The 20,395-nt window shown below is 43.8% G+C and overlaps 1 protein-coding gene across 2 annotated transcripts in view; it reads right to left on the bottom strand.

The window, feature by feature from the left end:
* The window catches only part of LOC135234206 (protein NDRG3-like), a 44,333-nt gene extending 24,419 nt beyond the window's left edge, over positions 1-19,914 (bottom strand). Inside the window, exons 1-3 of one of the 2 annotated variants that reach the window (XM_064298569.1) lie at positions 19,540-19,914; positions 5,383-5,467; positions 2,227-2,259 (exon numbers count right to left, since the gene is read on the bottom strand). In XM_064298569.1, coding sequence (XP_064154639.1) covers positions 2,227-2,259; positions 5,383-5,442 — 93 coding nt within the window. In that variant the 5' untranslated portion in view covers positions 5,443-5,467; positions 19,540-19,914. The remainder of the gene's footprint in view (positions 1-2,226; positions 2,260-5,382; positions 5,468-19,539) is intronic. The other variant, XM_064298570.1, reaches the window with a different exon arrangement.
* Between the last annotated feature and the right edge of the window lie 481 nt (positions 19,915-20,395).

The raw sequence follows: 20,395 nt of genomic DNA, 5'->3' as shown, positions 1-20,395 counted from the left end.
CTGAATCTCTCTACAGAAACACAAATCATACACAGTCTTTCCAACCAAAAAAAAACCTGTTTTTTATCATTTAGGCAAAACTATGTCAATCTTGAAGGATTTTTTTTTTTTTTTGCAGAAGTACATGATCTTGCTACCAAGATAACCCACACGTTTAAAAAAAAAATCAGTATAATCAAAATTTAAATGTCGCTGATACATTAGTAAATGCATAGTGGGTTAACCTAAACGTTGAGCAGTTCTGCAGTCAAAATAAACCGTTCCAGAAAATAACATGAACCAGAACACCCAAGACTAAAATTTTGACAAATTGCCCTTAGAACAATACTGGCTGACGGATATCTGGCCTCGGCTGTATAATAATAAAAAACCTGACCAATATATTAAATAGAAAAAAAAAACTGGATTCATGGACTGCACAACACAACTTTGGCCACATCTTTGTATATACTCTACATTTGGAATCGTTTTAGAAACTATTAATAAGGCGCTTGTGTGTGACTGTATTCCTACCTATGCGAGTGTGGGTGCTAGAATGATGAAATCATATTAAAGCAATTTATTCTTTGTTCTTTTCTGTTCTTGAAAAATTAACAATTAGCACCTCCTTTTAAAAACAAGTAAAAAGTTGAACAGAATCCACTTGTGTTGCCATAGCAACCATCCAATGCCTCAGTTACATTACCAATTTAAACATGCATGGTCCCCATGGCAGCAGGACCGGAGCTCTGTAATGCGCCTCTAACTGCCCAGCTCTTCAGTCACTGTTGCACTGTTCCCAGGGGCCCTGAAGTGGCTGCTGCCAGCACTCCCTCTCTCATCAATGCGTTCATTCTGATGTGACCTTTTATTCTCAGTGCCCGAGATACTGGCCTCGCTTCTCCATCCTCTTATTTTTATGATCAATGCTGTGCAGACTCACTGATCTTGAAACAGTTTGCACCAGGTTATCCGATACGATACTGCTTTTCAATAACAGCCAAACACAACGAGAATCTGAACCAGAGTAACCCTTATGACATCACCGCTGTGGAAGATGTGAGGAGGGCGGGGCAATCTGCATCCATGCTATGGCACCCATCCCTTAACACGCATCCCGCTATGCGCTGAAGCCGCCTGAGCCCCCGGCCCCCAGAGACCCGGACCGCGCACAGCAACGATGACGCAGGTACCTGTCCGCTGCCGCCATCGCGACGGCTATTTATAGCTGCAGACTTAGACAGGCAATTCACATGACTGGCAGAAATGAAAGAGCTTTTTAACCCTTGCCTGGTGAAAACGCCACCGCTCACAAAACAAACAGTTTTTTTTTACTGTAGGTTTTGCAGAAAAATCAACGCAACTGAACAAGTGCTCCACTATGAATTGGGATTTAATCAGGCTTCCACAGCATCTGTAATTGTGTCTGCTGGTAAATTAAAACGATCCACTTTTGATTTTAATGCGCAGCTCAGTAAGGCTGTTAATGGAATATGGAACCACTGGCTGGAGGATTTACTCACTTAGTCAAATTCACCTCCCACCCAAAAGCAATAAAAGACAAAAACCAAAAACCATTCTCGCTACATGTCAAGAATACTGATATACATTTATGGGAACAGATAGTCAGGCACTTGCACTGGTGCAAATGTAGCTGCGCACGCACTTTCTCCATCCACTATTGTCAGAGCATCGATCCATTCTCCGTCAGGAGATCAACAAATGAAAGGTCATAAATGTAACCTACATCTGCTGAGAGAGAAGCAAAGTCATTTATTCCAGCAGCCAGAATGATCCTCCACGGCTTACAAGCCACCAATTTTCTGCAAGGTGGCGCTAACAAGGAGGGCGTTAAGGACTTCCGGCTAATGCGCGTTAGCACGGCCTTACAATGTTGTTTTTCCCATTATTGTGGTGCATGCAAATAAACAAACAAACAGGCCCAGACGCTAATACCCGCTTACAGGGGCTCAGGCATAATCTCTACAGCACAAAGCTGAAAGAGAAGCAGCACTGCTACTTCTGTAGTGTGTATCTAATGCACGGGTGGAGCAGGGGCCGGTTTCAGGCATGATGGACAAATGGACCAGCGGCAGCCATTACACTCCAGCTGAGAAGAGAAAGGGAGGGGTCCCTGCACATCCTCTCTTTATTCCGGTCAGTAATCCCACGGTTTTCAGTCCGCCTCCTTTATGTTCTCCATTACAACATGCAGGGCATCCATCTTAACGGGGGGGCAGGTCTTACCTGGCAGTCGAAGTCCTGGAAATTCCGGGCATTCTGAAAAGCAAAATAAGACAAATTGAACCAGTTTTCTTAAAGACTAGGGGACACTGCCTTATGTGTGGGGGATACATATTCCTCAGTCAGACTTTAAGGACAGATTAAATGGAAAGCTCTCCGGAGATAGAGAACGGGTGATGCAATGTCTCAAGAGCTTTGAGAGAGAGAGAGAGAGAGAGAGAGAGAGAGACACGCACACGCATGCACACGCACGCGTGCGCACACGCACACATGCACACACACAGACGAGCAGTCTCTTGAGGTTCAGCAGTACCACCTCCAGCAGGGGGAGGTAGTGAGCAAATGGGAAAGAGAAATCCATGCACAAAGATGGGGGGAATAAATAACTGCAGGACTTCCAGCTTCAGCACTGAGCCCTAAACTACCTCACCCCTGCTTCTCAGTGGTCCTTCCTGCAGTCACCAGCACATCCCTGCTGGCAGCACTTAATGAAACAGCCACTAGGTGGAGTAAAGAGCCAACCAAAGCTCCAGCAGTACTAAGACCTGAATTACAAATGGAAAGCATGCATTTACGACCCCTCACAAAATGAGCTCCAATTCGTGAATACAAGGCCAATATCATGGCTGCAGTGCCACCATCACTATTTTATGCTTCTAGGCGAAGACCATGTTTCTACTCACAGGTAACAGCTGAGGCACTGAGAGCAAGGTACCGTTCATTCAGTCATTACTTCATTCACACATTCCTTCATTAATTAATACATTCAAATCCATAACTTCATAAAGAATTATAATAATCCACATGTAAAAATATGGTCCCAGGCATCATGGCTATGGCTCGAGCCATTCAATTGCAATGGAGACTTTAGACACGCTCCACTGGAAGTCTGTGTCCTCATTCTCTGAGCAGAAGGGACGATGTCATGACCCTTGAGGTATTTGTGGAAGCCAGTGTTCAACCATGTAAGGTACTGGGCCATTCATAAAATTACCTTATTACCTTTCTGGCCACTTAAACCATCTAAAACCATTCAAAATTAAAATGTGCTATGAGTTTCCCATTACATCAGAAATGTAAATGCCCTGTTTGACTAGAGGTACCTTGAGCTACATCACTGCACATATATAGCCCAGCAGGGTTGAAGGAATCTGTCCAAGCCAAGACAAATGACTGGACCAGTCCAGATACAGACCATTCAAAACTGCCGTCATCATAAAACTAATTGAGGCTGGGACTCACACTTGATTTGTGGCGTAAGTGGACCAGTCCTTCATCTTTCCCGCTCTACGCAGTCTCGGGCTGTATGCATGCTCTCAATCACACCAGTAATTTACGCTGGGGTTTTATAATATTTGTTTGCATCAATAATATATTATTGGATTTACTCATTTGGAAACAGCACAGTACTGTGCGCTTGATGCATTTTATTTGTAGCTTATTTGTTGTGACATAACACTCTCCATACCTTTCTATCTGTTACAGAGCTCCATTACCTGGTCAGCTGGGTGAAAACCATCTTCCATCCCCATATTAATGAAGCAGTAACCAGATTATATACATCACTATGGAGATTTGTAATCAAAATAAGCATAAATGTTGCTGCAAAGAAAAGTACTAGAAGAACGTATCAGCTCTTCATCTTAAATCTTTACTTGGGTAAGGAAAAGAACAAAAACAAAGGACAAACTGTTCAGTGTAATGTTGGAACAAGTACTGTCCTGCATGTAAAAAAGAACTTTGGCAGAAGGTGACAATAAATTTTCAAATCTGTTGCAGTAAAAATTGGAACAACTCCCAGCCAAGTGAGTGGAGGGGGGGGATTATTTAAACATATTGAATCTGATTAAACTGCAGTGTACTGATTCGCTAACCAAACACACCTGGCCAGCCATCAGTCAACAAAACCCAGCTACTACATCATTTTAATTCCTTAATTAACGTTATCATTTTTGATTAGTAGTGATTCTCAATAACTGACAAAATAATCCTTATTTCTGGTCTAGATCAACAGTAAATGCTCTCAAGAAGTTAAAATTGTTACATAGGATCAGTAATGATTTCTCATATAAAATCTCATCTCTGTCATGAGCTTTCAGCCACTTTAAGAGAATTCAGGTTATTAGACCTGTTTTGCAAACCCAGCATTTCAATAGCAGTCACAGGCCCTCTAATGCGAGCTGATGAGGGTGCAGCACTTATCCAGACAGACTCCCAGTTCCCTTGACAACACTTCATGGACTCCTTTCAGTTTCATTGTCCTGCAAATCATTTTTTTTTGTATCTGAAAACATAACAGTTGCACTACCGAATAATGAAGATTTTCCAAAAGACTAATAGGGAAGAGAATGACATAAAATCATGAGCACTCTCAGGTAATTTAATTGTAATAGCTACACAAAAGTAAACAAAATGGAGGCTACTTCGTCAACTGTATTGCCCGATAGCTCTCATTACATTAGAAGTACATTAGTGCATACTGGGAAATGAAAGCAATATTCTACAGCACCCACGCTCGATATGACTGCTCTCTTCAAACACACTCGTGTGACTGTAATTGGTTGTGTGACTTCACTACTTATTGTCAAATGATACATTACTCAGTTACATACTGGTGAAGTTATGTAACAGGTCATTGATTGATCAGTGTTTGCAAGAAATGGGATTGTTCTCATTTTCAAAGAGCCAATGTGGCTCTTTGAAAGCAAAAAAGAGACAATCTGCCACAAACGGCTTTTCAGAATGATTCTACATGTTACATTTTACAAGGAATAGGCACAGTACCTCCAGTGAAAAGGCTGACAACACCAGATCAGGGTCTAAATGAGTCTAAATTTGATTGGCTGGGCTGGGCTGTTTGTCACACTTAACATTTCACATCTCATCTCCTCTGCCATTTCTCAAGCTCCTATTGCGCAGGCCGCGTAATGCCGCAGATTGGTTTCCAAGGGTAACCAGAAAAGTAATGACAGCACAGGGAACCTCAGGTCGGATGCATGCAAATAAAGGGAGAAATAAATCACAGGCGGGAGAGGAAGGGACAGAAAAGCGGGCTCATCCTGCCGAGCCCCTTTTCCTCTGACGGTGAATCTGAGCGATGCGAGCAGTGCGGCGCTGCTAAGGTGCTCGCTAGCGCACAGGATGGGGGGCGTTCCTCACCTTGTCGGTCAGCAGGGGCTTGATCTCGGTCAGCTGGACATCCTGAAGCTCATCCATCATGGGATCTGTGGGCTGTCAGTCTCACCTGGGTGGGGGACAGAGCGAGAGAGCGAGTGAGAGACGCAACAGGACCGAATCATAGAAGAGCCTCCAGGCATCGTCTCAGAGCCAAGCGCCCGCTCCTGCAGATGCAGGGATGGGATACGCATGCTAACAAGCGGCGCAGAATGGAATAATGAATGTGCTGAACCGGGCCCGCGACCTTCCGAAGCACCCTTCCAGGAGTTTACGATGATGTGAGGCAACAGGGTGCTGTCGGTCGCACATAATGAATGTAGATTAGGCGGTATTTCTCTAACCATCCTTTCTGAAAGGTCACACTGCCTGCCGGTTTATCCTCGGCGTTAGCAGAGCAAGATGTATGCAAATCCGCCCGTATTAGTGCCCCCCAAACCACCACTCTCCAGACACTCATTTGTCCTTCTGACATAATTACCACATGCAGGTGCAGCACCCCTCCTCCAAAGATGAGGTCTAAACAGAGGTTGTGTGTACGGAAGAACAGCGCTTGGAGGTCTCTCATAGCAGCTCTTCATACAGAAAGAAGTCATCAGATAGTGTGAAATTACTCATCTGAAGCTCATTATGGTTGCAGTTCCAAGCAATTATACATGGCGATATTTAAGCAGTAAAGGCTTGAAGGGAATACCTTTCATTACATGTAGAAACTGTACAAAAAGCACCGTAAACAGTTTCCAAAACGTGAAACACAAATTGAAAGTAATAGAATTATTCCCAGTTCTCTTTCCTACCCAAGCTAGCGAAAACCAACAGTCTGTTTGGAGGGCGTGCTGGTCCTCCATGCAGCTCCTCAAAAAACACGTAGCTCTCATAATGCAGTCGAAGAGCCGCAGTTTAACCTTGTGGCCTCAGCAGAAAAACGGCCATGTTCCACATGCCTGTAACGGAAAAGATGTGACTGGACTAATAAAGGCAGCTTCGCAGCCGCCGCAGGTACGTTTCCCACAGACCGAGCGGTGGAAGCGACCCTGAACACCCCCCTGCTTCAAAATCGCCCGAAACGCATGAGAGCCTGCTGAGCAGAGGGGGGGAATTTTACTGTCAGTGATGGTAACTGCAGACTGACAAACAGGTTGTTCCCTCTGTCGCCCTGAACAGCAGCAGGTCTGTAGAGCAGCTGTGCTAACCAAAACACAAACGCAAACAAATTACACGCCACTCGAAAAACTGCGGCCACCGTGTTGAGGAAGTACTCAGTAAGCGGGGGGGGGTGCCGGAAATCTGCTTACGATCTTGTTTAAGACCGGATCAGCCATGCAAAGTAGAGAAAAAAAGAAAAACAAATATTCTGCGTGCTTCCACAGATTTACAGAGAGCTTCAATCCAACACTTCCTTCGGTGTCACAGCATCCGGGGCAAACGCAGCAGGAAGTCCGCGGCCTCGCTTGTGATCCCCGAGGCCCCGCAGAGAGGGGAGGGTCAGCCAATGCAGATCTAGCCAGCGGAACACAGGTGGCAAGTTAGCGCACTGCCTCTTAAGGCTTAGCCTTTGCTTAGGGCACTCTCAGCAAGTATCTAACAACGCTGCTGATTGGTCAATTGTCATTACGATCCTATCCAAAGTGACTGGCACAGATTACATAGTACCCATCTATACAGAAGCTGTTCGGGTTAAGTACCTTGCTCAAGAGCAAAACAGCAGAGCTCTACCAGGCAATCGAATCTGCGAGCTCTGAGCCACAAGCCTCGTTACGCTACACTGTTGCCAAAGTAGGAAGAGAGAAATCTGACTTCTCAACTTCACACAGCAGACAAACCTGAAACAAGGGAGGACAGAACAAAGATCAACAGGTATTAATTACAGTTCATGAGAGGGAGTCGCAGTCTGGCCCTAAAGGCACAACCCCAAACTACTGACCTTTCCAGGGGCCTGAAGAATAGAGTACATACATAAAACTGCAATGAATCACTTCATGTAATGAAAGAGAAAGCAATCCATTGGTTTTCATGGGGGACATATAATTTAGATCCCTAACTTAATTCCATGTCATCCTAGTGCCAGCCACAGCGCCTGTTCAAACACACTCCCTGGGGTGTTCTACAGTTTCCACAGAGATCAATAAACTGCGTGATAAACAGTGATGACATGCGATATTCTGTCAATCTGGGGAAAAATATGAAACCACAAAGAGAGGGACTGAAGGAAAGGAAGCACAACATTATTCTAATGGCTGGAATAATAAATGACTGCGATTGCTTAATAAAATATAAACAAATCAACCTTAAACGTGTGGCCAATCAAATCAGTGGATCTCAGAGTGTGAAACGGAAGGAAACCGAAAACAAGGAGAGAGAAAAGAGTCCAGGTAAGAGTGAAATGAGAATGAAAACAGTGAGGGAGGAAAATAGAGAAACAGCAGCGGGTGGCATCAGCATCTGAATGGAGCAGAAATCCAGTTGGGTAGTAACTGTGGGGCGGTGCAGGTCAGCCGCGCAGTGGTACGGATCGAGAGCTGGGTGGAGCGGCGCCAGGTTAATGGGGTGCGCACACAGTCCACACTCATCCCGCTGCTCTACCATCACAGTGCATTACTGCTCTCCGCACGAGCACCTGACTCCATATGCCACGCACAAAGACAGCTCATTTTTAAATATAAATAACACTGGGCGGTTTGAAGAGGAGGAGGCCACTAGAGGTGATTAACTGGACAGCAGAAGGAAACCAGAGTATGCGATGATTGTGTACCACAGAGGGCAGGCAGTACAAACGGGTCATTTTCATCATTCCATTTCCAGGAAACCGACCTTGAGAAAACAACACCAAACCTGGCCTGGGTCAAATAAGTAGCCTATCTGAAACACTTTAAGGCTTTAGACACCAGAGCAATTCCTGCAAATTACTGAAAATATTAAGAAAGAAACAAAATTATTTTATACAATTTTACTTGGCGATAAATATCACTGATAATACCCAGGGGCATTTTAAATTTTACCAGCGTCTAGAGCTACAGTATATGTATATAAAAAAAGCATTTGACCCAGGTTTGGAATGGACATGTAATTTTAAATTGTGTGTTACCGTGACTACAAACTCCACCCTACAGGCTGCTGCTCTCCTGCAGCCCCTGGCCCCACCCCCTCTCTCATTGACCAGTTCCACTGCACACTAAAAACCCTTTTAGAAGATGAGGCATCATAGCTCATGATGAACCAGCTGCTACTTCTCAACATGGTCAAGCTCTCACCCATTTGGAAAATTAAATTCATACATTTAACAAAGACAACATAAGACACAGTAATTGCATCTGTGCAAATGCAGTTCATATCAATCACAGGCACATCCTATGGGAGTTAGTCATTTCACTCATGATTTCTGCATATAGGCTGTGCAATCAATATGCATTCCATCCACCCCTCCCCCCATATCATAGGTGCAAACAAATGAAGTGTTGTATGTAAACTACAATCATTAGGCTATACTTCCTGGGATTAAATACTTTCAGTGACCAAAAAAAAAGCATTTGATTCCATGATCAAAATGCCCAGAAATTGAAGCATTCACTCAAGAACAGTAAGTGTTGCCTGAATCTGCAGTCCATAGTGGGCGATTTGGGAGAGTGATTACAGATTATAATCCCATGAAACAGGTTTAAGAATTCTAACCTCATGGTTTATATCAAAAGTGACTACAACCAGCCTGGATTCAAACCAGTGACCTTTGACACAACAACACATATCCTCCCAGTCTGCTGAAGTTGACGGATTGAAAGCACTTTGGAAAAGCACGCCAGTATCAGTAAACCCTTGTATTCCAAAGCTACAAATCCCTTTGCACAGGGCTATTCGGGGAGAGGATAATGCAAGGGTGCGAACTGCCTTCCTACTTAAGGGAAACAAAGGAACTTTGACTGCCCAACACTAAGCAAGACTGAATTTATGGAATTGTGGTCTTAAATTCTACCTCTAAATGCATCTCAACCTTTTGAAAAATCTTAAGAAACACTGGACTGCCCATCTGAAGTGCTCTTAACAACCTACCCATTCGGTCATCGTAACCCACCACTCGCCTTTAACAAATGTCACCACGTTCTACCAGCCAGCCACTCTCGTTAGTCTCCCGCCCGTTCCTGTCGTCCCCTGCATCCTCAAACGGTACTCTGAGCAGCAGTTTTCAGCCCCCTTTCTCCCTTCCAACTTTCACCTGGTTGCATACTGACATCCCAAATTACGCGCTCGCCGATTCTCAGGTTAGCAGCTGGAGGGGAGAAATAGGAGGAACGTGCAATACCGCCTCTGAGCTCACATGAATATCTATTCCGCTGCCAGGAACAAAAAACACAAAAGCAGTTTTGACTCGTATCACAAAGAATATTAATTTCAGCTGTGCAGCCTAACACAAACCTTTCCAGTGGAAACAGTGATGTTCTGCCTTCAGTGGAGCCCACCGGCTATAATTATAATGATTCGCCTATTTTTAACCTGTTGAAGAGTGCAATTACCTTTAGGAGACCTGTGACCGGCTCACTTTCAGATCATTGCAACCCATTACACATACACTGGTTTACTCAAGGAAAGACTATGGGAATTATTCTGTGGTGCATGGTACAGCAATCACATATAAGATAGGCCTATTTAGAGAAATGACTAAATATGCATGATGGGACACTGGGGGCTGTTAGAAATTCAAGGTCCAATTATTGGTACAATTAAATTCCAGACAATTACAAAATCAAAAAGGGAAGTTCTGTTACATTTTATTATTGAAAGGACTGTCTCAGAACTCTAGGCCCAGAGGCAAGGAGAATGAGTAATTTGATTCATGTGCGGATGGAGGTGAAGATGGTGTTGATGGGTCATGGCGTTTAACCCTGATGTTTGAACTGCTACAGCTGGACATTCAGGTCACTTGGACAGATGGGATCACACATCACACACAACCAGCCTGCAGGTCCGCTTGGTGAACGTGCAACCCTTCAGGTTTTTTCACAAAGACTATGCAGCACTAGAACTTACACACGGAACAATAATCCCATGTGCCAGAGTCAAGGGTTTGGCATTAACTGGCCTACAACAGAGAGCAAGCCAGAGAACTCCACAGGTCCCACACACACAGAAAAGCACGCTTGCAAATCCTCTTGACCTTTTTTTGTAAGAGCGTGCGGCACACTTCCCAAGCCTCACTAATTAGGCTTAAGACAAATCACAGGGCAGAGTGCACATACTGTGAGGTCCATAATGTTTGGGACAAAGCCTTTTTTTTTCTTCTTCTTCTTCTTCTTTCTTCCCCCCTTGACTTGGCTCTACTCCACACTTTTGATATTTGCAATGAAACGTGGCTTAAGTGCATACTCAGCTTTAGTACACTTTGATCTCACCATGTAGAAATTACAGCTTGTTTTATACAACACCCCCGTCCCTCCTTTTCAGAATACCATAATGTTTGGGACAAATGGCTTCACAGACATTTCCACTTAGTCAGGTGTGTTCACTTGTCTCCTTAGTGCAAGAGAGCTTTCAGTATCTAGTCTTGATTCTAGGCTTTAGATGCCTTTGGAGGCCGTTATTGGCATTTGTGAACATATTTGTCAACATGAAGACCAGAGTTGTGCAAATGAAATTCAAGAAAGCCATTATGAGGCTGAGAAATGTGGGGGGGGGGGGCAGACATAGGCCAAACCTTAGGCTTACCAAAATCAACTGTTTGGAACATCATCTAAAAGCTATTTTTTAAAAGAGCTCTTGTGAGCTCAATAATTGAAAATGGCCTGGTAAGCCAAGAAAGATCTCTACAGTTGACGACCAAAGAATTCTCACCACAGTGAAGAAAAGCCAGATAAGAAACAATCTACAGGAAGCAGGCGTGGATGTGTTAGTGATTAATCTCCACGAGACTTCACAAACAGAACTACAGAGGCTACACAACAATATGCAATCCACTAGCCTACAGAAAAAACAGGATGGCCAGGCTACGGTTTGCCGAGAAGTACCGATAAGAGCCTGCAGAGTTCTGGACAGATGAGACCAAGACTGACTTGTATCAGAGTGATGGCAAGAGGCCAAAACTAATTTCTGAACAGGGAAACAATAGTGAATAAAAATACCCTTTATTAAAAAATTAAGAATGTGCACAGGGACACTCTCCACACGTACAATAGCATTCCCACCTCTCACGGGTTTATACCGATGCTGGTAGAAGAGGGCGTGGAGGGGACAGGGGAATGACATACATGACCTTAGACAGGCTCAGCCTGAGACATCGCAACAGGGCCCCCTGCCATTACACCTGGGTGAGGGAGGAAACCAGAAGCTGGAGCTGCTAAACCCCTCGCAGCTCAGAAACCCATCACCAACATACACTCCCTCAACCTCAACACCCAGAGCATCACCATGCCCTGCTGAGGAGCCCTCACACCAACTCCTAGAGCATCATCATCCCCTGCTGAGGAGCCATCACACCAACTCCTAGAGCATGATCATCCCCTGCTGAGGAGCCCTCACACTAACCCCCAGAGCATCACTATCCCCTGCTGAGGAGCCCTCACACCAACTCCGAGAGCATCATCATCCCCTGCTGAGGAGCCCTCACACCAACTCCTAGAGCATCATCATCCCCTGCTGAGGAGCCCTCACACCAACTCCTAGAGCATCATCATCCCCTGCTGAGGAGCCCTCACACCAACCCCCAGAGCATCATCATCCCCTGCTGATGAGCCCTCACACCAACCCCCAGAGCATCATCATCCCCTGCTGAGGAGCCCTCACACCAACCCCCAGAGCATCATCATCCCCTGCTGATGAGCCCTCACACCAACCCCCAGAGCATCACCATGCCCTGCTCATAGGCCCTCACACCAATGATCAATGCACATGTGTGTCTGACAAGAATTTTACAGGGTCTCCGTTAATGTGCTTGTGAAGCACTAACGGCAGTGTTGCTCTCACTCGTTTAACCACACTTCAACAGTTCACCTTTCAAACTGCTGCACCACCTCCCCCATGCATTCAAGGGCCTCTACCCATACTGTCACCAAAAACACTCAGCTTCTTAAGAAAAAATTATATTAGCTGGCATCGGTACTTCAGCAGTATGCCCTTTCACAACATCCGAGGTGTTGTAACAGACTTGCATTTCCTTACTTGGTTATACCGGATCCCATCTGCACGTCGCAGTAGTAACCTATAATCTGTAACTGTTTATGTTCTCAGAGAAAAATAAACTTTTGCCTGTTCATTGAGGATTTGTTTTTGCCTTGACAAGTGGGCCTTTAAATTGGCAATTGTTCTACAGCACAGTGAAAAGCACCCAATCACATGACACAAATAATAAAAGACATGATGCAATGTGCTCCAGAGAGAGCGCTGTTATTCACCCCGAGCAGGCTATGAGCAGACTGCAAGCAGCACTGCACCTCAGGTCACGTTAGCATTCTGTCGGCAAAAGCCACTAAAGAGAATTGACTCTCGGGGACATGCCATCAGATAGTCCGTACGGGGCACGGCGTATTAAAGATGGATGAAAAAGGTCTGGGGATGGATGCTGCACAGGAGAAACGCGATAAGGAGCCATCACTGGAGACCTCTCAGCGCACCGCTGCCTTCAACGGGCTGATGCTGGTGGAATTATACAAGCTGCCACGTCTGCTCCCTCTCACCCCCCCGCCCCAGGGAGACCACAGGAGGGCGAGTGGGGCCAAAATGATCGCCCTGCTAAGACAGAAAGAGGATGCAACAAATGGGCTCCCTTTTCACTCCATAGCCTATGCTTTACATGACAGTAACAGGGCCATCTGGAGTATAGGAAGAGGAGGGTACAATTTCCATCCTCTTTCCTTCCTCCACCCCTCTACTGTGTCAAATTTGGTGGCCCCTAACTAGCCACAACTGGAGCCTAGGTCCACAGGCTTTGGAGGAAATGGGGGTATCTACGATGGACAGGTCTTAAGCACTGATGGTAGATCAGTCGGCATTTCTGAACAATGGTTGGTCTCGTGATTCAGGCTGGATAGGCGGATTCTGGATTGGTATTCAGGGCTCTTTCAGCTGGCAGCTTGACATGTTCAGGCAGCTATTACTGCAACAAAGAGAAGAGACAGCCTGTCATTTCCAGGCTGGATCCACCAAATGCTGCCCTAACACTTGTCAAACACACCAAGGCAACTCACTGTGGTGAAACAGTGCTAGTGGGATCCAAGCCCCCAACAGGTTACAGAGTTCTGGAAAGTAAATGAACTTCTTCCCCTACTCCGTCACGTAGGCTAGTTATTATTCACACAAGCAGCCGTGTGAGGATCCTACATAAGGAAGGTGTTGCAAGAGTATACAATACGAGTCTTCATCTTCCCATTTAAAACGTCACCATTATTCTTGGTGTCAAGCTAGGCGCTCAGCATGACAGTAAATTAGAAGGCTGCCAGGCTAAAACCAGTAGAATGGGACACAAAGGGAATGGCAGGCGGAGCTGAAGAATGAGCAGGTCCGCCTCACTCCATCATGGGTAGAGGGGAGGTGCTGGAGCATGTGGGCCTCAGGGGGACTGAAAATAAGCTGTGCGCAAACACAGGCGGAATATTCATAGAGCTGCCCTGCAATGAGCGTCTGATGCTTACCGCTCACTTTGTTTCGCTTTACTGATTAACAGTACTTACAGACTGGAAACTGTCTCTTACTGGAGAGACTGATATCTTCTGAACCACCATTTGAAGAGTCTACTCACGTATGCACAGCAAAAACAAGTTTTTACTCACTGGCACTGAAGTACCACTAATCAGGGGGCCCTTTACAGCTACTCCCTTCTGCTAAGAAAGGCCACTGCCTTTAAAAGGCTTCTCTTTCAAAAATAAGTAGTTGTTTACCAAAACATACACCACTTAATGCATATTTCAAGTGCTTAGCTAGTGGCGCCCACTGTTTACAAGCAGATGTAACACTACATCGTTTAAAAATGCGTACATGAAAACCAAAGGTACCAAGGCATTCTGAGAAGACATAACATGTAGACCAGCATTAATACAGTTTCAAGTTTCAAAAATGTGACTATCAATCATAGTGTTCTCTTGACACTCAGGAAAGGTCATTAATTCACAAATAGAAGAAATACATGCAGAAGAGGTCAGATCCAAGGTGCTCTGATGCAAATCTGATGTGACATGGGCCCCAGAGAGGGGAGACCGGGAAGCATGCTGAATGGGTCGTTTTCAGAGCATGTGAACAGTTAGCTAATTCAATATCCATGCACGCAAGAGATCTGTGCTGAATGAACAGTGATACTACTGGACTACTAGATACCACGTAACTACCCATCAAGTTTTTCCAATAACAGAACCGCACCAATGCTAAATTTCTGCCAAACGAGGCAACACCATAGCTCAGTGGAAAATGTGCATTAATAATTACCAAGAAAAACAGCAGATTCTTTTGCCAAGATGCAACAGAAATGCTTGCTGAAATCTGCTCTGCTTTTCTGCCTGGATAAAGCCAGGGGCCTAGCAGGCAGGGACCTGCTCCATGCCCTGGCTTCTGCAGCGTAGTTTCAGCAGCGAGCACGGCGGACAGCACAGTACAGCACAGCCGTCCCGAGGGGAAGCTGTACAGAAATAGAACCGGGGATGGAAGGCCCACAACCAATAGGAGGAGGAGTAAATACACAACAGCTGTTGCCCGGTAAGTGTTGGCATAGAGATGGAAAGAGCTTGGAGAACTAAGCCAGGGGAGTTAAATTTGTATGTATATCCCTCGCTCTCTCTCACCGTCTCCATCACACAGATGCACATTGACACACATATGTTTATGTATATTTAATGATGCATGAGTTCAGACACTTGGATTTTGCCAGATGGCTTCTCTGCTCAATCCCACGTCGGAGCCATTGAAAAAACTTCCATGCATTTATATCTAACATTTTACAAAATCATTAGCCAGTAAACAGACTGACTTTCATGAATGTGGTTTGAATGATGAAAGCTCCAGGGTGACCTTGTTTACCCAAAACTGCGCCTTGTCACTGAGGGCTAATGCAACTCTAAGCCTCCGACACCAATCCCAATGCAGTTCTGCCTGTGGATGGGTACCAAGAGCCGGTTCTGAATTGAAAGAAGACGGAATTCCTTAAAAGTGCATTTCGATTCTGCTTATCAAATCCTGAAAATTTATTTTCAATTGGAATTTGCAATGAGTGAAATTAAATGAATTTTAAATCAACTGCCAAGACCTGTTGCGCTTACTTCTATATCACTGATTACGTAATGTGGGCATCAACGCGCCTGCAATAGGCCACGCCCCACAATGGGGGAAACAATCAGTTGCACTCTATTTAGTCAGTATTAGCAGTCAGTGAATTATCAAGGCTATAAAAACACCAAAATATTGTCATTTGGTGGGCTGTACGAATAAAGCAAAGAACCCCTATTTTAAGTTTTATGTCCTCTCGTGCAAAAAGACTGAGCCAATAAGGAGAAGAGTAGAAGCAGGCCATTAGATGTCCGGGGAAAGCCAGAAACACTGGGATCCTGAATCAAGCCACATCTATATTTGTAATAAATTAGCCATTTTGTCTCCAGTAAGTACTTACAGCCTCTTAGCTACAGCTAATGAAAGTTATGTCAGAAACGGTAATTTGCATGTGTTTCTAAGTTGTTTTTTTAGGATGTGATGTGACATGCATTGCCAACAATGTCACAAATCACATCACATCCTAAAGAAACAAACTTACGTTAACGTTAGTTAATAGCAGCTATCATAATGTTAGTTAAAAGCAGCTTTTTGCAGGAGCGCGCAGAAAACTTCAAATCTGGTTTCTTGTTCTTGTTTTTGTTTTTTGTACAGCCCACCACACAACGGCATTTAGGCATTTTTATAATATTGATAATCTACCACCTGCTAATAACTCTATGGAGCATAACATATTGTGTTGCCCCATCGTGGGCGTGGCCTTTGCATTACAGGTTATGCACGGTCTCCATTTTACTTTAGTTTACAAAAATGACAATTACATTTTATGGCAGCCTAAATCTGCTGCAAATAAAAGGTCGTTTTGCATACAACACATTTTGGTTTCTTTTTGTGCTCAATGTCAAGAACCTGAACCAGGATTCGTAAGAGTCGGATTCCATAAGCAGAATCGGAACAGTAACTGGAATCGTTAAAATCTAAGTAACAACCAGCTCTATTTGTGCATGAAGCACAGGTCCACTCAGCAAGAATGCATTATCAGAAATTCATAGTGATGCCACTCATATACAGCTGTTCACACATTCATTGAGGCAACAGACAGATTCAGATCCAATCCACATCCACCTTTGATTGTCTATTTCTTCTCGCTCCTCCTTTCCTTTTCATTATCCAGAGTTTAAAAAAATAAAAACAGCAAATGAATAATAAGATGAGGTATTATTAGTGGTCTCTTGTTCTCTTTTACTTTGCCCCAGGCTGACTAGTCTTTGGCTCTGCCTGGTGCCCTTGCAAAGCCCCCAGAATGCAGCCATGGAGGACAGCTCCAGGCCACCCGAAGTCTTGAATGTGTGCCTCATTGGCCCTTTAATCTGAAGCCTATGCTTCCAGCACATACTGGAAAGTAAACAAGAGATAAACTCATCTTACCAGACTCCAGTGCTACCAGTGCTACCAGCTTCCAGCAGCTGCAGACTAGAGCATACGAAGCAGGCGACGTCCAAAGAGGATGAATGAGAATCATTGTGTGGAGGTCAACCTGACCTCTGCCCTGAGGCTGTCTGCTAACGGATAACCACTGCGCTGAGTAATTGGGCATTGAGATGCACATAAAACGAGCTCTTTTTCTGACCAATGCCCCAACACGTTACTGATGAGCTTGGTGACTGGTATCAACCATGATACACTTCTCTGGTTGCTAAGCCACTCTTTGAGGATCTAATATCAGAATACTTACAAAATTGAGAGCACCCCCAGAAAAGACAAGGCCCTGAGAGCTATTAGGCCGAGCCTCCTTGTCTGGCACTGTGGGCAGCTGGGCTCCGTAATACAAAAAACTGACACTAAGACATGAGACAATACAAGTCCAGTCCTGCCAGCCAGACATGAGGTAATCCTGTGCGTCCACACACACACGCACACAAACACAAAGTAGGCTTGAGCACAAGTTATACATCTGCTGTGGCAAAAGCCCAAAATAAGGCTATAATGGTACTTGGAACCTTCAGGTCTTCAAAACCACTGCCATTAATCATACTACTTTGGGGTGTTCATTCATAAAAATTGTGAATCAAAAAATGATAACTTCAAAGCCCACAATCTTAACCAGAACAACATGAAGTAGTCACATTCAATTAAGGTAAGTACCACAAGAACACATCATAATCATTGCAAGTAAACCCTTTCTTGAAAAGTAGCCATTAGGAGAAACCACAAGAGTGCAAACTGGCTGCAATCAATTCTGTAAAGGGCTTGGATGTCAAGTGTTTTAGGCACCGTTTACCGACGGGATGGTTAGAATCTGCACAATCATACGCTCCCAGTTTGCCACGTCCCGGGTACTATCTTTTATTTAGAATTGAGATGCCCCATGTAAAAATCCGTATCCCGGTCGTTATTATAAATGAGAACCTTCTCACTTATTGTTAAAGAATGCTAAAATGAAAGAATACAATTTCAAACATGGTTGTTTGAGCAAGACACAAGAAAGCAGCATGGGATTGTTCGTTACATAAATCTAGTTTGGAATAATAATCCCGTAATGTTGTTCGTAAATCAGTTCATGATATAATTTTGAAACACTTCACTCATCGCAGTTAAATGTAGTCAACATATCAACGACTAGCACTTGCCGAAATAGCAACAAGTTACTTGTTGGAACCAAGGCCATCGCAAGTTCGCAACTGCATGTGAAATGTCATAAAATACCCAGCCACCGTGTTGTTACATTAACGTACTACTAAAACGACAGGCATGAACAAAGAAAAGAATTGCATTTATGAGAGACTGTGCAGTTTGAACAATACCAATACTTGATATATTTAGCTATTTTTATATAAGAAAATTAGTGACTGAGCACGCTAGCTAGCGTTACATCAATTTACAAACACGCTTTGACATCCTGAACTGCAGCCAGCTAAATGTTAAATGTGCTGCATAGCAAGCGAGCTACAGTTGTTATCTGAAGTTAACGTTACGCTATGCTATAACGCTGGATAGAAAAATTGGGGTTTGTTTTACATCACCATGAGTATTTCCTGCAGGTTCAATCGGCAACACGCACTGTATTATTTTAAAACAGATCGCTAGACTAACCAGATGACGTAAATAGCATCGATGAAACTGAATGTGAGTAAAGTGACACTAGAAAAACTTTGAACTATCTACAATTTAGCTATCCAGCCAATGTAGTAACGTTAGCTAGCTCTAACGTACGTAATAAACTCGGCTTGGCATCAGATGTCCACTATCTGTTCAACCGCACCATAAAACCAGCAAGTTATCGTTAGTCTAGATAGAAGAATTGCTTTGGCCTCTGTTGCAGCAAGAGACCGCGCAGCAAGTTAGCTAGACTAGCTATGCACCCACGAGAGGAATTTACGATTTCTTGAACTTGGATGTTTTAAAACGAAAGACAAAACTATTTCGCAAATTTAGATAACATTAGCTAAGAAGGTTCACAATAAAGACTCACTCATCATTTAAACATAATAGCTCACGCTACAAACTCTTGCTAGCGCCACTACAGTTAAAATGACACAGAGCATGTTCAATTGGGTCGGTATTGAATATACTAACGAGTGTAACGTTCGCCAACTTACAAACATTTGCCTCATCAACATGGCAATATAACAATTTGTCAGATTTAAACCCCTTTAAATAAACAAAAAAACACGTGACAGTCTTTATGAACACATATAAAAGTAGAGGCATTCAGTTAAACGCCAAACGAATGAACCGCGAGAAAAAACGGGTCAAAAAATGTTATAAATATATTAACGCTATACATAAACCTGATAGAACACTGCTAGCAGTTTGGATATATTGCTAGCTAGCTAGCCATTACAACAATAGGTAGCGAACGCTAGCTGTGCAGTATTGCGAATATAACGTCATCGCACAGTCTTAACCTTCTTTACACATCTGTATGAGAAATGTGTGAGCATAAAGCTGAAACCTGGTCTCACTCACCGCTGATTTACAAACACGTCTTCACGAAAGAAAATCCTCGAAAATGAACAATTTCTGTTTAAATGTGCTACAACTGTAGAATCTTCCACCGCACGTTCCTCCGTTGCTGTTTCAGTTCCTACAGTGAGCACGTCGATCTCGCACTCGGGGGCGGAACTATGGTTCTTGTAAAACACCCCCAAACAGACAAAACGAAATTTCAAACGCTAGAGCAGTGCCAGTGGCTCTCGAAGTTGGTCCTGTGAGTTCATTGTGTATTCAGGTTTTTCTTACAACCAATTTATTGACCAGTTAAGAATTAAGGTTTTTAAAAACGTGTTTAAGTTGTACTATATTCCCCCCCTTTCTTATTTTAACATAATGCAGGTCTGTTATGTTGCCATTTGCTTTGTCTTTGAACCCTGAAATTGTTTAAAGAGAGTCTGTCTCCCTTTGGACTCAAATTATTTCACATGGTTGGTCTGTAATAGATTCCAGTAAAAGGAATGGCCAACATCTTTCTAATGGAATCATTTCTCAGAATTTATCTGAAAATGACAGAAAATGAAGGTATTAGTTAATCTGACTGAAATATTAAAGAATATGAATAGGGAACATTTTTGTTCATGATGTGCATGGGCATTTCTCATATAGCATGGGTTTTTGAGGGTAATCATCCCTCAATGGACATTTGAAGTGTTTCATTTGGAACAATTAGCAGCTTGTTACAGTTCGAGTTATCAATAATCCGAATGAAAACCAGTATGTTTGGGAACCACTGCTCCAGAGGGAAACCAGTCTAGATTGGGAAACCAATATAGAAAGACCACTAGCTATTAAACCAGTGGACAAATTGTTTATCTCTTAAGCATTTGTT

This window comes from Anguilla rostrata, chromosome 11, assembly GCF_018555375.3.
Source record: "Anguilla rostrata isolate EN2019 chromosome 11, ASM1855537v3, whole genome shotgun sequence".
In the NCBI taxonomy this organism is placed as follows: domain Eukaryota; kingdom Metazoa; phylum Chordata; class Actinopteri; order Anguilliformes; family Anguillidae; genus Anguilla; species Anguilla rostrata.
Note: the sequence above shows the minus strand (reverse complement) of the source record. Positions and strands in the feature narration are given on the sequence as shown.